Source organism: Glarea lozoyensis, assembly GCF_000409485.1.
Source record: "Glarea lozoyensis ATCC 20868 chromosome Unknown GLAREA20, whole genome shotgun sequence".
Lineage (NCBI taxonomy): Eukaryota > Fungi > Ascomycota > Leotiomycetes > Helotiales > Helotiaceae > Glarea > Glarea lozoyensis.
The window spans coordinates 30,402-42,500 of record NW_007360995.1 but is presented as its reverse complement, the minus strand read 5'-3'; the positions used below and the strand labels follow the sequence as shown (position 1 = coordinate 42,500).

At 47.7% G+C, this 12,099-nt stretch overlaps 3 protein-coding genes across 3 annotated transcripts; 2 read left to right on the top strand and 1 right to left on the bottom strand.

The window, feature by feature from the left end:
* Positions 1 to 548: 548 nt before the first annotated feature.
* On the top strand, positions 549 to 3,766 carry GLAREA_12971 (uncharacterized protein; the record flags this gene model as incomplete). The annotated part of the gene is made up of 3 exons (XM_008084450.1): positions 549 to 2,880; positions 2,952 to 3,244; positions 3,332 to 3,766. The coding sequence occupies 3 exons, from the start codon at positions 549 to 551 to the stop codon at positions 3,764 to 3,766; spliced, it is 3,060 nt and encodes a 1,019-aa protein (XP_008082641.1).
* A 1,959-nt stretch (positions 3,767 to 5,725) lies between these two features.
* On the bottom strand, positions 5,726 to 7,588 carry GLAREA_12970 (uncharacterized protein; the record flags this gene model as incomplete). Its single annotated transcript, XM_008084449.1, has 1 exon — positions 5,726 to 7,588. The coding sequence occupies one exon, from the start codon at positions 7,586 to 7,588 to the stop codon at positions 5,726 to 5,728; it is 1,863 nt and encodes a 620-aa protein (XP_008082640.1).
* Positions 7,589 to 7,727: 139 nt separating this feature from the next.
* GLAREA_12969 (Ypt/Rab-GAP of gyp1p) lies at positions 7,728 to 10,665 on the top strand (the record flags this gene model as incomplete). Its single annotated transcript, XM_008084448.1, has 8 exons — positions 7,728 to 7,803; positions 7,971 to 8,082; positions 8,130 to 8,247; positions 8,307 to 8,465; positions 8,535 to 9,076; positions 9,137 to 9,279; positions 9,336 to 10,356; positions 10,413 to 10,665. The coding sequence occupies 8 exons, from the start codon at positions 7,728 to 7,730 to the stop codon at positions 10,663 to 10,665; spliced, it is 2,424 nt and encodes an 807-aa protein (XP_008082639.1).
* Positions 10,666 to 12,099: the final 1,434 nt, after the last annotated feature.

The window sequence follows — 12,099 nt, the reverse complement described above, 5'->3', positions numbered from 1 at the left end:
AGTATGGCTTTGCTATCTACCTACTGTGTCTATATAGTTGAGGAATCACTTTCGATTTCTACACTAGGGCGACAAATTTGCCATACCGGGGCACTTTGTCGGCAGATTTGCAGTACAGTAAAGGGATGGTTTACGATGAGAAATGAATAAAAATGAGCTTCGGACCAGTTTGATGATAGGGGTTCCTCTGGACTATAATTTTCTTCGACGTTAATTCTTGAACCTAGTACCACGGAAGTCCTCATTGATCGCCCAACGGCTCCCAAAAATACAAGATGTCCAATTCTGGGTTCTTTTGAGCTTTTTTCGTGCTATCAAAGCTTCCAAAAGGGCGCCACAGATGAGCATGATTGGCTGTACTCTGCCTCCACGTGAGCAATCAGCTCACAGAGCGAAGCCATGCATATGGGCTAGATTTGGATCCGTCTTAAGATAGTGTGGACTCAGAAAGATCAAAGCAAGTTTCTTACATGCAAACAGTTTAGATACTTTAATTTTGTTTAAACTTATTGTGTTTGCAAATACACAAGAGTCTAATAGGCTGCGAGATGGATATTGACTCGAGCCCTTCTATGGCTAGAGGAGTTTTAGCTCCCCCAGTCGAACAACATCAACCAGTACCAGATCCACGACCACCACCACCTGGGACAGAGCAGCCTCGAGACTTCCTCGCTCCTCCAAAGCCGCAACTTCACTCACAAAGCTTAGTAGCGAGTTCCCAGGTTCTCACCGATGGACTCCCGTCTGTATCTGTACAATTGGGAGCCGCCGCCTCTGTGTCGCCGATTCCTGCGGCATATCTCCCTTCCGGGTTCAGTCTAGGAACGCCTAGAACCCAATCACTCGCCGAGAGTGAGATAGATGCATTTCCACAGCTAGACACGCCCGATGAAGACCTTGGGGATGATTTACTACCTCGCGTTCCGAAACCATTTCTCGAAGGTGGTACACCATATCAAATAGAGGAGCAAAAGCCTTACAAGCTTACGGTACAGGAACAGCTCGTCACAAGAGTGTCAGAGACAGTGACCAACAAGACTCTGGGATTCGTTGATCAGAGCGATTACTTGGTTGAACTTGAGGCTATTCCCAAAGACGAGATTGAGAGTACAACATCTGGAGCCCCCGGTTCGCTTGGGGAGGCAACTTACTTCACTGCTCTCGCTGTAGTTGCCCTCGCACCCGGCAACTACGAACCAGATGAATGGGGGAAGCAGAACGCTGATGCAGCGATTGGTCGGTTCCTCAAAGTATTGGAGCAGACGAGCTGGGACAAGACCGACTTCCTCTTCGACGGGGAAACATCTCAGGGCACCGAACATCCAATCCGCCATCCCAAATGGCTTGAATGGAATGAAGATGGGCGCAAGAGGATACGGCCTATGTCCAAGGACGCCTTTGGCCCAATCGTTGCCGCTTGCTACTATACATACAACTGCCCCAACAGCTCCGAGGGTGTACGGACGCAAAGCCAGCGCGTTATCAAACGCTGGGTGACATATCTCAGCGAGCACAGCTGGACCATACACACCAACTGGGCAAAAATTGAGTTCGTAAAGCCTACTTATAGCAGTTCAGACCGCGTGAATACCAATGGTAAGCTGGGCATCGAGGCGTTCCTACTTTTGCCTCATGAGCTGTATGCGCTTAAGCTGTGCGCCGAATCTCTCTCGGTGCCGCACTCGATCATCATCCCGTTCTTTGATATAGCTGTTGCCGTCGAGCTCGCAATTCCGATCATCGTCAAAAGCCTCCGCGATGCCCTGGATCATGTCCTCGACTATTTCAACTATAGCACGTCTTTCGATATTGAGCTCATCCGTGGCTGGCGGCGCAGTGCTATCAAAGGGCACTTTTTTATAAACATCCTGGCGCCTGCAAAGACCCCAATACTTGATGCATTCGAAGCCGCCTGCAAAGTGGCATTCTCCAAAAACGCACATATCTTCATAGATCCTCATGCGCGTACTCTTGGATTCGATACAGTCATTCTAGAATTGATCGATGGCATAATTGAGCTCTTTCCAGAGGCTTTGAAACTTTTCCCGCTTGGCAGCGTCCTCGTAGACCTTTTTAAACAATTGCTTCCATGGTTCGATACGGAGGTACTCTCGGAATTCTTTGCCTTTGTGATTTGGTTCCTGCCCACAATCGTAGCGAAGGACTCGGACTTTGGCTACTTTGTTTGGAGTTTTGCGGTGCTGCTCGAAACCCGGCCATCTCTCGTTGCCTGGATGCGTCCTTCCATCCTGTCCATCTTCGCCGCCGGTGCTAATCGGGGCAACCCCAACGGGATATGGGCATGGCTTGCAGATGAAAAGTCAACCGTGATGGCTCAAATAAAGAGGTTCGAAGACGCTCATGTCAACAACTGGAGGTGCTACGCGTACACCAAGAACTACGAACAATGGCTCAAAAACGATGTGAATACGAACCCCAACACTCACGGGCCGGCAAGCTCTCGCCTCGACTATCTCCTGCTTCAAGGTCTGGCGAAAAAAGGGACACCGCCGCTACTTCCAAACGTTCAGCTCAATCTCAAATTGGTGTGGGAAGGGTTTGCGACATGCATCCAAGGCCTCAAAGACGAAGCCTTGCGGCTATTCAACACGCTCGGGAGCTACGAGCGTCAGTTCGTCGATCGAGCTGGAGCTCTGGTGCGTGAAACTATTGATCTGGTCCAGGGTTTCACGCGCAACGTGTGGAAGGAAGGCATCCAGACCAGCAGGTTTGTCCATTCGCTGGCCGAAGGCTTTGTAGAGTATACAGCTTGGACGGTTTCGGGTCTCGCGCACCACATGAAATGGGCAAAGGCGCTCTCGGATCTGAGCCTCAGCTCAGCAGATATCATCCACCTCAAGGTCAGGAATGTTTTGGATGGTTCGATGAAAGTGTATGGAATTGGACGGACGGCGCTCTGACTGATTTCACCAACTACGCTCACACATCAGTGTCTGGCGCTATTAAAGATCTGAAGGATTTCACGGTCATGCAGATCCGCGCTGTTGGAGGAGAGTTGAAGCAATGGGTCAAATCGTCAGGAGTCCTCCTCACCTACATGGTCTGGGCCAGCTCCTCGATCTCTGGCGTAGCAGGCGCAGAGAAAATGATCCTTCACACGTTGCGGCTGAAGTCTGGGCCCCTTTTCCAATGGAAATTTGAAGCCGACAAAGGGCTGACGAGTTTCACCAACTGGGCAGACTCGAGGTTGGATTTCACCGCTGATGTGGGAAAAGTGGTTACGGTAAGTCGATGCTACGGCGTGCTACATTATCCTACACCCCTATCTCTACCTTCATTCCTCCAACTAATATTCTTTCCATTTGCGTAGCAAGTAACGCGAGCCATTAGTGGGAGCCTGAGCGTTGTAGGCAAGGATGGCGAGCGACTCATAAGCAGGATATTATACCTAAAGTCTACCATCGACGGCGCTGCCGGTCTAGCAGACTGTGTCTTGTTCCAGGCCCGTGCTCTGGACAGCTCGATCGAGGAATGGCACCTCGAGCTAGGCGTCCCGAAACAATATAGAAAATGGATTAGGTGCTCGGTGAAGAGCGTAGCATCTGGGAAGGAGATGGTCAAGAGTATTGAGAAACTCGCTGATGGCCGGTTTGTGACTAGGACTTATCAGGATGGTATAGAGAAAAGTGGAATTATACTAGATAAATGGGGGAACGAATTGGAGAAAATTGGAAAGGGCGTTGGAGGTGCTGTGCAGGATGTTGGAGATTCTATTGGCAAGTTGTTCCCAGGATGGCATATCTGAGTAGATGAGATAGTATTTAAAGTTATCTTGCTTCTTGGGTCAGAGTGAGACACAATCAAAGGCAAATGTTTAAGTCAACGATACTGAACATGACGATTTCCGCTGCTCTTTTAGACGAGAAGATAGTCAACTTTTTGTTATCGGCAGTAGTGGAAGTGCTTCTTCTGCTTTGTTTTCCAGATTTGGAGAGATATTATAAGTTGTATTTCAGATCTGAAAAGAGGATATCATAACTTATAAGGTTTTCAAAATGAACTCAGGGCTGAGTCTATTTATTTGCCTATACAAAATGATGCCAGGAGCTCTGAAGACTAGGGGCTGAGTTCATTTATTCAGAAACCACCCTTGGAGCTTCTAACATGATACAGGAAGCTCGCCCATAGGTAGACTAGGATTTCTAAATCGATCTACGTTTTCAGAACTCAATTTGCTGTAGTTGCTAAGATATTCACAAAGGGGCCAAGTAACCCTCACAAATAAAACCATGGTTCGCGTAAGCAACCGAAATAAACTAAATATTTTGAGATAAGATAAGTCGAGACTTGTATATTCTAATATATATAACATAGAAAGAAAAAACAGTGTTGCTAGAAAAACTATGATAGAACATTGTATTCACTTGCGTGAATTTCATGTAAATCATCCGCCGCGATTGTAAATATTTAACTAACTTACGACATCGGCAGTTTCATATCTTCTTTAACTTAATTCAACAAGCCTTCTTACTATGAGCCTCTGTTCCCGAGATTAAGCAAGAGATTGCTTAACCCTTGGAATTCAAGTACCGAATATTCCAACAAACACATTAAATCGTTAAGCATCAGACCAGCCAGCAATGATCCTTTCGATTGAGAGTGTAAGACCTTACTAACCTCATTGATCAAGTTCCGCGTTACAGACCCTTTTTGTACGTAGGGGGAACTACTAAGAGGGAACACAAGATATTCTGCAGTATAGGGGAAATGGCCATTTCTAAGAGACATTACATGGCTCTCTCCTTATAGTGAAGGTAGATAGTATAACAGTACTCTAGATATTACTATATCGCTTCTTTTTTTAGTAAGAGTAGAGTTTCTCTTATCTAGTCTCTCCTCTTCTATACTTCATACCTTTAGACTAATTATATAAAAATCTAAAGCCTTTCAGTTACTAAAAAGGTGTATCAAGGACACGAGTCGCGTAGTCGTTAACTAACAGGGGAAAGGAGCACTGAGAAGGACTTTCGTATTATATATAGCTAAAATATCTGAGGCTAAGATGTGACCCCGGGAAAAGATATGTAGGGCATTAAAGCCTCAATTTAATAATGTAGCATATTGCAATTGATTTTGGCTGATAGGCAAGGAAAGCCGGTCAAAATGGATGGCGACGCAACGAACTACTGCAACAAAACTATCTAGAAGCCATAAATATTAAGGTCTGAAGATCAGTTGATAGGAATCTTCTTTTTGTCTTCCGAATTATGGACACTAGATATGGACTTTCATATCTGCAGGCTTTGTGCGACCACATCCAAATACCTTTAGGATTGAAAACTCGCGAGAGACTTGGTCAGATGGCATAAGCAAATAGCATAAGCAATCTACTCGCCATGAGAAAACCAGACTCTCGGTAGGATCATTGACATTAGCTCACCAAATTTGAATTGAAACAATGGCTTTCTATGGCCGTTGTCGTCATAGGTTTGAGCAGATTGCTTTTCGATGTTTGGTTCAGACAGCCAGGGAAACTGGTTCTTTGACTTGATCATATGAGCCTTAACAAGCTGCTCCTCGGGAACACGTTTTCACGGCTAGTCCCCGAGTGCACTAGCAATAATTTGCCCCAACTGCCCCAACTGCCCTATGAACTTGGCGATTAAAGAACCGATTGGGGGTGGCGTCGGTGAGTGTGTGCTCATTCGAAGGTGACTACGGTATAAATAACCAATCCGTCGACATTGGTCGAGATACCCAGCTTTTAGTGATGTTTCAACTTAGACTCGTGCTCTTCCCATAGATTCTTGCAAGCGCGATGGCCCCAGTGATCCACCCACCATTCGCCAAAGGAGTCTTCAACTGTGATATCGACCTTTTGGACTCTTTCCTCTCTCTTTAGTCCACATAGTACGCATGGTTTAGGGGCCTTCAAGCCACCAGCCTCGAGCTTGACGTGCATCACATCAGTGATGTCAGGGATCTGCAAGTGCTGTGAAGTGTTTTTGATGCTTGTGTTTGCCACAGCAACGGCAGATTTGAGTCTGCCAAGTTGATCTTTCCATACTCTAACGACCTCAGCTGCTTCTCGGTCTTCTCGCGTTACTTCTGCTTTGTCCACGCCCGCCAGTTTCATGCCTCCTTTCCCCCCAGCCGCGGCCTGGCCAATTTTCATAGATTGGGATAAAATAGTGTCTCGTTTCCAGCGTAACTTTCGGCCCGCAACTACTCTAGCTGCTACGGTAGCAATGAGAAGGTAACCTCGAAGAAAATTGACAGTAGAAGGATCCGATAAGATGCGGTTCTTGAGTGAAAATGACTGATTGACAACACCTTTAAACAAGGTTGTTTGGGGAAGGTCGAATAATGCTGGGAAGAGTGTTAAAATGATTGACGGCGGAGGTATATTTGATGGAGGTGGAACATCGTTAGTAGCCTTTACTGGCTTTGTAGTCACACCATCAGCATCATCCCAGCCCCACGCATCAGCTTCGATACCAGAAGTAGGTTTGTTCTTGACAGCATGATTTGTAGACGGTGTTTGCGCAGGCATGTCTGAGAAATCTCCCCAATCTTCATCCTCATCATTGTTGACCACAGGGGAATCCTCATATGGATTGTCGTCTCTTTTGATCTGAGGCGTTACCAGAGACGGCCAGACGGTAATCGGACTCGCTGACGTTTGCTTGTCTGCTTGTTTCGCCGCAGCTACTTGGTTCATAGCAAGGCTCATTTGTTGTCCAAATGGATTTCTCTCTTGGAAAGAAGGTGACTTGGGGGCTTGTGGGTATGGTAGGCCAGGAGATGTCAGATTCGGCGAGGAGAGACTAGGTGACATGAGAGAAGGGGATGTCAAACTCGGCGACCTTAGGCTTGCAGATGCCACAGATGCAGAAGCCACAGATGCGGGAAGCAAGCTTGCTGGCTTTGCTTTTAGTGCAATTGGCCGTTTTGGTTCAGGTGCAATACTGCCAAATAATTTATCTAGTGACTGGGAGGATGGAGGTGGTGCTGTTGGAGGTGGAGGGGAAGTGACAGTCTCAAAATCTCCAAAATCGTCGTCGTCTTCGCCAAAACCGCTGTTCATCTCATCCCCGGCGTCAAACAAGACTTCACCGTATGAGTTACGACTGGTTGGAACTGGTGGGCGGGGAGCGACGTCCTTTGCGATTGGAGTGGGAAGGTGCGGCAACGATTCAATTGTGTTCACATTCCAAGAAAATAGGTCGGGCGTATTTGTTTTAACGATGCCGCCATTATACCCCGGCTGCGCAGAACCAGAGCCTGTTCCATAGTTTCCTGTCATTGGCGTGAAGGCCTGAGATATTAGCTGTTTGGGCGCAGGAGCGGGCTCTGCAAACGCTTCAAACGATCCCCATCCATCGTCCTGGTTTGTGTTCACGTTTGTGTGGTTCAGACTCGGCTGTGTGCTTGATACGCTTCCCCAGATGTCGGCGCTCTGCTGCGTGGTCTGATTCTGCCATTTCGAAGCTCCAAAAGCCGGCTGTGTCGCTGGGATCGCGTCGCTCAGCAAAGAGAGATCGTGTGAAGCTGTAGGAGCATTGGTGTGGTCTTTGGACGGAGCTTGATAAAAGCTGTCAAATTCTGCGAGCAAGTCGGCCGACATTTGGTAGGATTTGAAAGTTATTTGGTAGAATTGGACTACTATTCGATTATTAGAACATTATTGAGCGAATGTAAAATGTAAACGAGGAAGTGAACGGCGTCGCATGCAGAGAGGGCAAGTCGCCTCTGCTGCGCTTCCAATGATAGCAGGAGAACTCGGCTACAGAAATCTCAGCCGGTGCTGCCCAGTTCGCCAGCTCGCGATCCAAGGAATAGGTACGAAAGGTACTCGATCACCTCGTGGACTCGATGTTGCGCAGGTGGTGTTGCGGACGTCAATTGAGCAGCCGGGTTTCTGCCTTGCCAAGGAGCTGCCCAGGTGAATACAAAGACTGATCTGCGACTATCAATGATATGCGTCTTCGTATCAAATTGCTGACAAGGGTTGTGGGCCTTGAAACCAAAGGATCAGCTAGTTGGCGTCCTTGAGAACACCCAGATCCTTCGTAACGGTCACTCGGACGACGAAGTTATGCGGCCGTTGGTGGATTCAAGGTACGAAAACTCCCAATACATGTTGCAAGTGGCTAACCGACCGCTAGGAAGCGCTGGGAAGAGACAAAGAAGCATGTGGCGAGCTTCGATGGCCTCAAGAAGGCAGTCACGATAGGTAGCGAATCTAACCCATGTGTCACGGGTCTGCGCTCAGTCTGCTGGAAGGTATTCGTCTTCTGAAGCCAATATACGACCATAGCGTAGAAAACTAACACGTTGTACAGACATTTTTGCTCTTTCAGGGCACTGATGTCACGAAATGGTCACGAGCTCTCGCTGATTCGAGAAGTGCATATTCGTCGTTAAGAGAACATTTGTTGCGGTACATAGACAACCCAGATGAGGTTGGTTCGGCGCTGGATCCTCTTGATGATGACAAGAACGTATGTTGCTATCCATTGCCTAAATGCTGGGCTGTCTTACCCCAGCCGCTCACTAATACCATTCCATAGTCACCGTGGAATACCATGCGACAGGATGAGGAAATCCGAGCAGAAATATACCAAGATGTGGAAAGATGTATGCCCGAAGAGGAATACTTCCGTCAACCAGCAACACAGCATATCCTATTGGATATACTATTTGTCTTTTGCAAGATTAACCAAGACATTGGTTATAGACAGGGCATGCATGAAGTTCTGGCTCCCATTCTATGGGTAGTTGAGCAAGACGCCCTTGATATGACAAGTTTCCAGAAAGCTGCTGGGAACCAAGAAGATGAAATACTAAAAGACTTGCTGAATCCTTCATATATTGAACATGATGCCTTCACTTTACTCTCCCTGATCATGCGATCAGCGAAGTCATTCTACGAGCTTGGTGAGCCAGAACGTAAAATGGTAGTCTCCTCAGATATCCCCGGCTCGCCCCAGCAGCGGGCTTCACCTATTGTGGAAAGAAGTAAGCGAATTCATGAGTATTACCTTGCTCGGCTGGATCCAGAGCTTGCAACACACTTGACGAAGATAGAGATTCTTCCTCAGATATTCATCATGTAGGGAGCTATGAAGAAGCCTTAGATATTAGCAGGACCTTGTGCTAATATGTTTCGTAGCCGATGGATTCGCCTCCTATTTGGACGAGAGTTCCCTTTCACCGATTTGTTAGCACTATGGGATACCCTATTCGCGGAAGATCCAGATTTAGAATTAATAGATATGGTTTGTGTTGCGATGTTACTCAGGATACGATGGCAGTGTAGGTGTTCTCTCCTCTCTCTCTCTCTCTCTAAGCAGACGTTAATTGTAGCCTAGTGGTAGAAGCAAACTACTCCATGGCTCTTATGCTGTTGTTAAAGTACCCAGCTCCTACTCAACCCCACGGACCTCAGACTTTTGTAGACGATGCTATTTATCTTCGAAATAATTTCAGTGCTGCTGGCGGTGCGAAAATTATTAGCCAGTACGGAGCTGAGCCTCCACTAGTTCCTTCACCCGACTCACGCCCAAATACCCCTTTGGCATTGCCTATGTCCCCAAGGCCAAGATTTTCACGACAGAAATCTCCACTTCCGTCGCCTGTGAGATTTCTACAGCAGCAAGGTGGCGTCGAGGGTCTTTTCCGCGGTGCAGCCAAGGGTGTGCTAGAACGTGGGGAACGTCTAGGTATCAATCAAGCTGTGAGAGATGCAGTAGGAGAAGTGAGGCAAAATATGCAGGGCTTACAGGTATCTCGAGCCAATTCCACGAGGCAGGAAGGTGGGAGATGGTCCCTGGATGAAGGCAAATCGCTTCCTTCATCAAAAGCTTCCATATCAGCTATGAATACGAGAAACAAACAGCTAGCTCGTATGCTTGATCAAGCTATGGCAGAATTGAGAACAGCCTCTATCGCGAAAGAAGTCGACAAAGATAAGTGTGTCGAGGCAATGGATATTGCAATCGCCAAGGTCGATTTTGTCAAGATCTACTTGGAAGATGCAACTATGCCTCTACCTCCCGATTCTCCCCTACTCCAACCCTCAAGTCCAAATCTTGAGACTGAGCAGCCCCAACTGCCACTTCCAGCACCACCACTAGTTACGCCGGCATCTGACACCGCGAAGTCAGCAAAGCCAAGCACATCCACATCTGAAAGACAAAGTTCGAGCAACTCCTCGATGTCGCAAATAGACACGGTCTCTCCTCTTAGAACGGAGGGCGGAGCGATTGGCAAATCAAAAGAAAACACGAAATCTGAGGACTCGATTCAATCCAGAGAAAAATCTGCTACACAGGCTGGTCTGCTGGCAGCACGGCCCAAAGCGATGCCTACACGGTCAACTATTGCACAATCGTGAGTCTTGCGGCCAGAAGAGTGACTTTTTGCAACGCATTACTAACAAACAGCAGTTCTTTCAGTTGGATGCTAGAGCCAGAACCCCATCTAGACATGCCGTCCAAGTCGTCTCCGCCAAAAGCTACGACCCCATTTCAAAAGACTGGGCGCAAGCCTACTTCAGGACCGAACCGGGAGAAGGCGGCATTTTTATTTGGTGAGGAAGGCGGAGAGTCTAGTATGACAAAATCCAGACTCCCATTTTCCAACGATGATGAGGAAGGATTTCATCTAGGTACAATTGGAAATAGCGATAGCGTTAGATAACAGGCGTCTTAGAGGAGATACCCAATTTATACCAAACGGATTCTCTGCTATATTATACGTTCAAAGGCTTCAGTCGATCAGTAATTCCCTTTCGCTGCATAAGGTATCGAGAGACTACATCAGGTAACATGAGATGCAGTGCGCGCTTTATCGCGGTACGAGCAGGTGCATCAAATCGCTTCTCTATGGTGGGTTGTGCATTCGCTTGCGTGTGAGAATGCATGTCGAGAAGCCTTCACGCAAACGACTGGCTGTCAACGTTCCAATCACCTTATATCCAGACATCATTTTCTGGGGAAGAACAGGTGACCGTCAAACGTACCATCGCCAGTCGTAGTGACCAGGATCTCGGACCTGGTAGGCTGAGAACCCGCATGGCTTGATGGTCAAGCATGAGACAGCGGATTGAGTTTTCTTTGCAGCCACTAAACCATTACCCAAATACTAAGCATGATTTCGTGGGGTTTATTGAGGATCTTTATTAGACAAATTCTCAATTCACGGTCGATAGCGTGACTTACCCCTTCCAATTCCGAATAGCAGTCGGATACGTCCCCGGCGCCGAGAAGTGTTGAGATGATGATTCGTTAGAAGTGCGTGAGCAAAGTCACACAGCGAAGCGTAAAACACTGGACGAACTCTACGCCCATGAGAGCCAATTAAGCATCGCAACACGAGTTTGCCAATTGATTTGCTGAATCACCGACCACTTATGTCCATCTGCGAACGCTTTGGTACTGTCTTGCCGCAAAGAGCAGAGCCGAAATGCACGCCTATATGCAATGGTATTGCTGAGGCAGTGAGGAGAAGAAGGCCGGATCCGGAAAAGAAGTTCATGGTACAAGCAAGCCGAGAGGGAGGAATTTGAAGTTTGCAGAGCGAACGAAGATAAATTGACCATTACTTGGTGATGAGACGATTTGGCCGTTTTCGTAGTTGTATTTTCAAAGGTAATTGGCGACCAGAGGTTCGCGACTCCCACCATTCGCTTCGCCCCTGCCCCTCGTGATTGGATTGCATGCCACAAGCACCCCGCTTGCCGGCATCTTCAAAGCTCTTTCCACTCCAGAACTTTTTCCCAACCTCCACCTCCTCCTCCTCGCCCTCGACCACGCATCCTCTCCTCTACTCCATCTCTCCATCCCTTTCCCTTTCCACCCAAATTCTCTCGACTTACGAAACTGTTAACAGTTCTCGTTCCTCCATCCTCCCTAACCTTTCACCCCGCGACCAGCCTGCGCTCGATTACTCAAGTTATCGCGCAAGTTGTCGCGTCTCTTCTCCTCTATCCGACACTACCCACCTCAACCCCGCTACCTCCAGCTTTTTCACCCCTCGCCCGCCAATTCCAACCCAGGTACGTGTAGAATCAACGTCGCACTCGCCATATTGCTGCTCTTCTCGATTCAGGATAAATATCGAGCATTCAAAAGT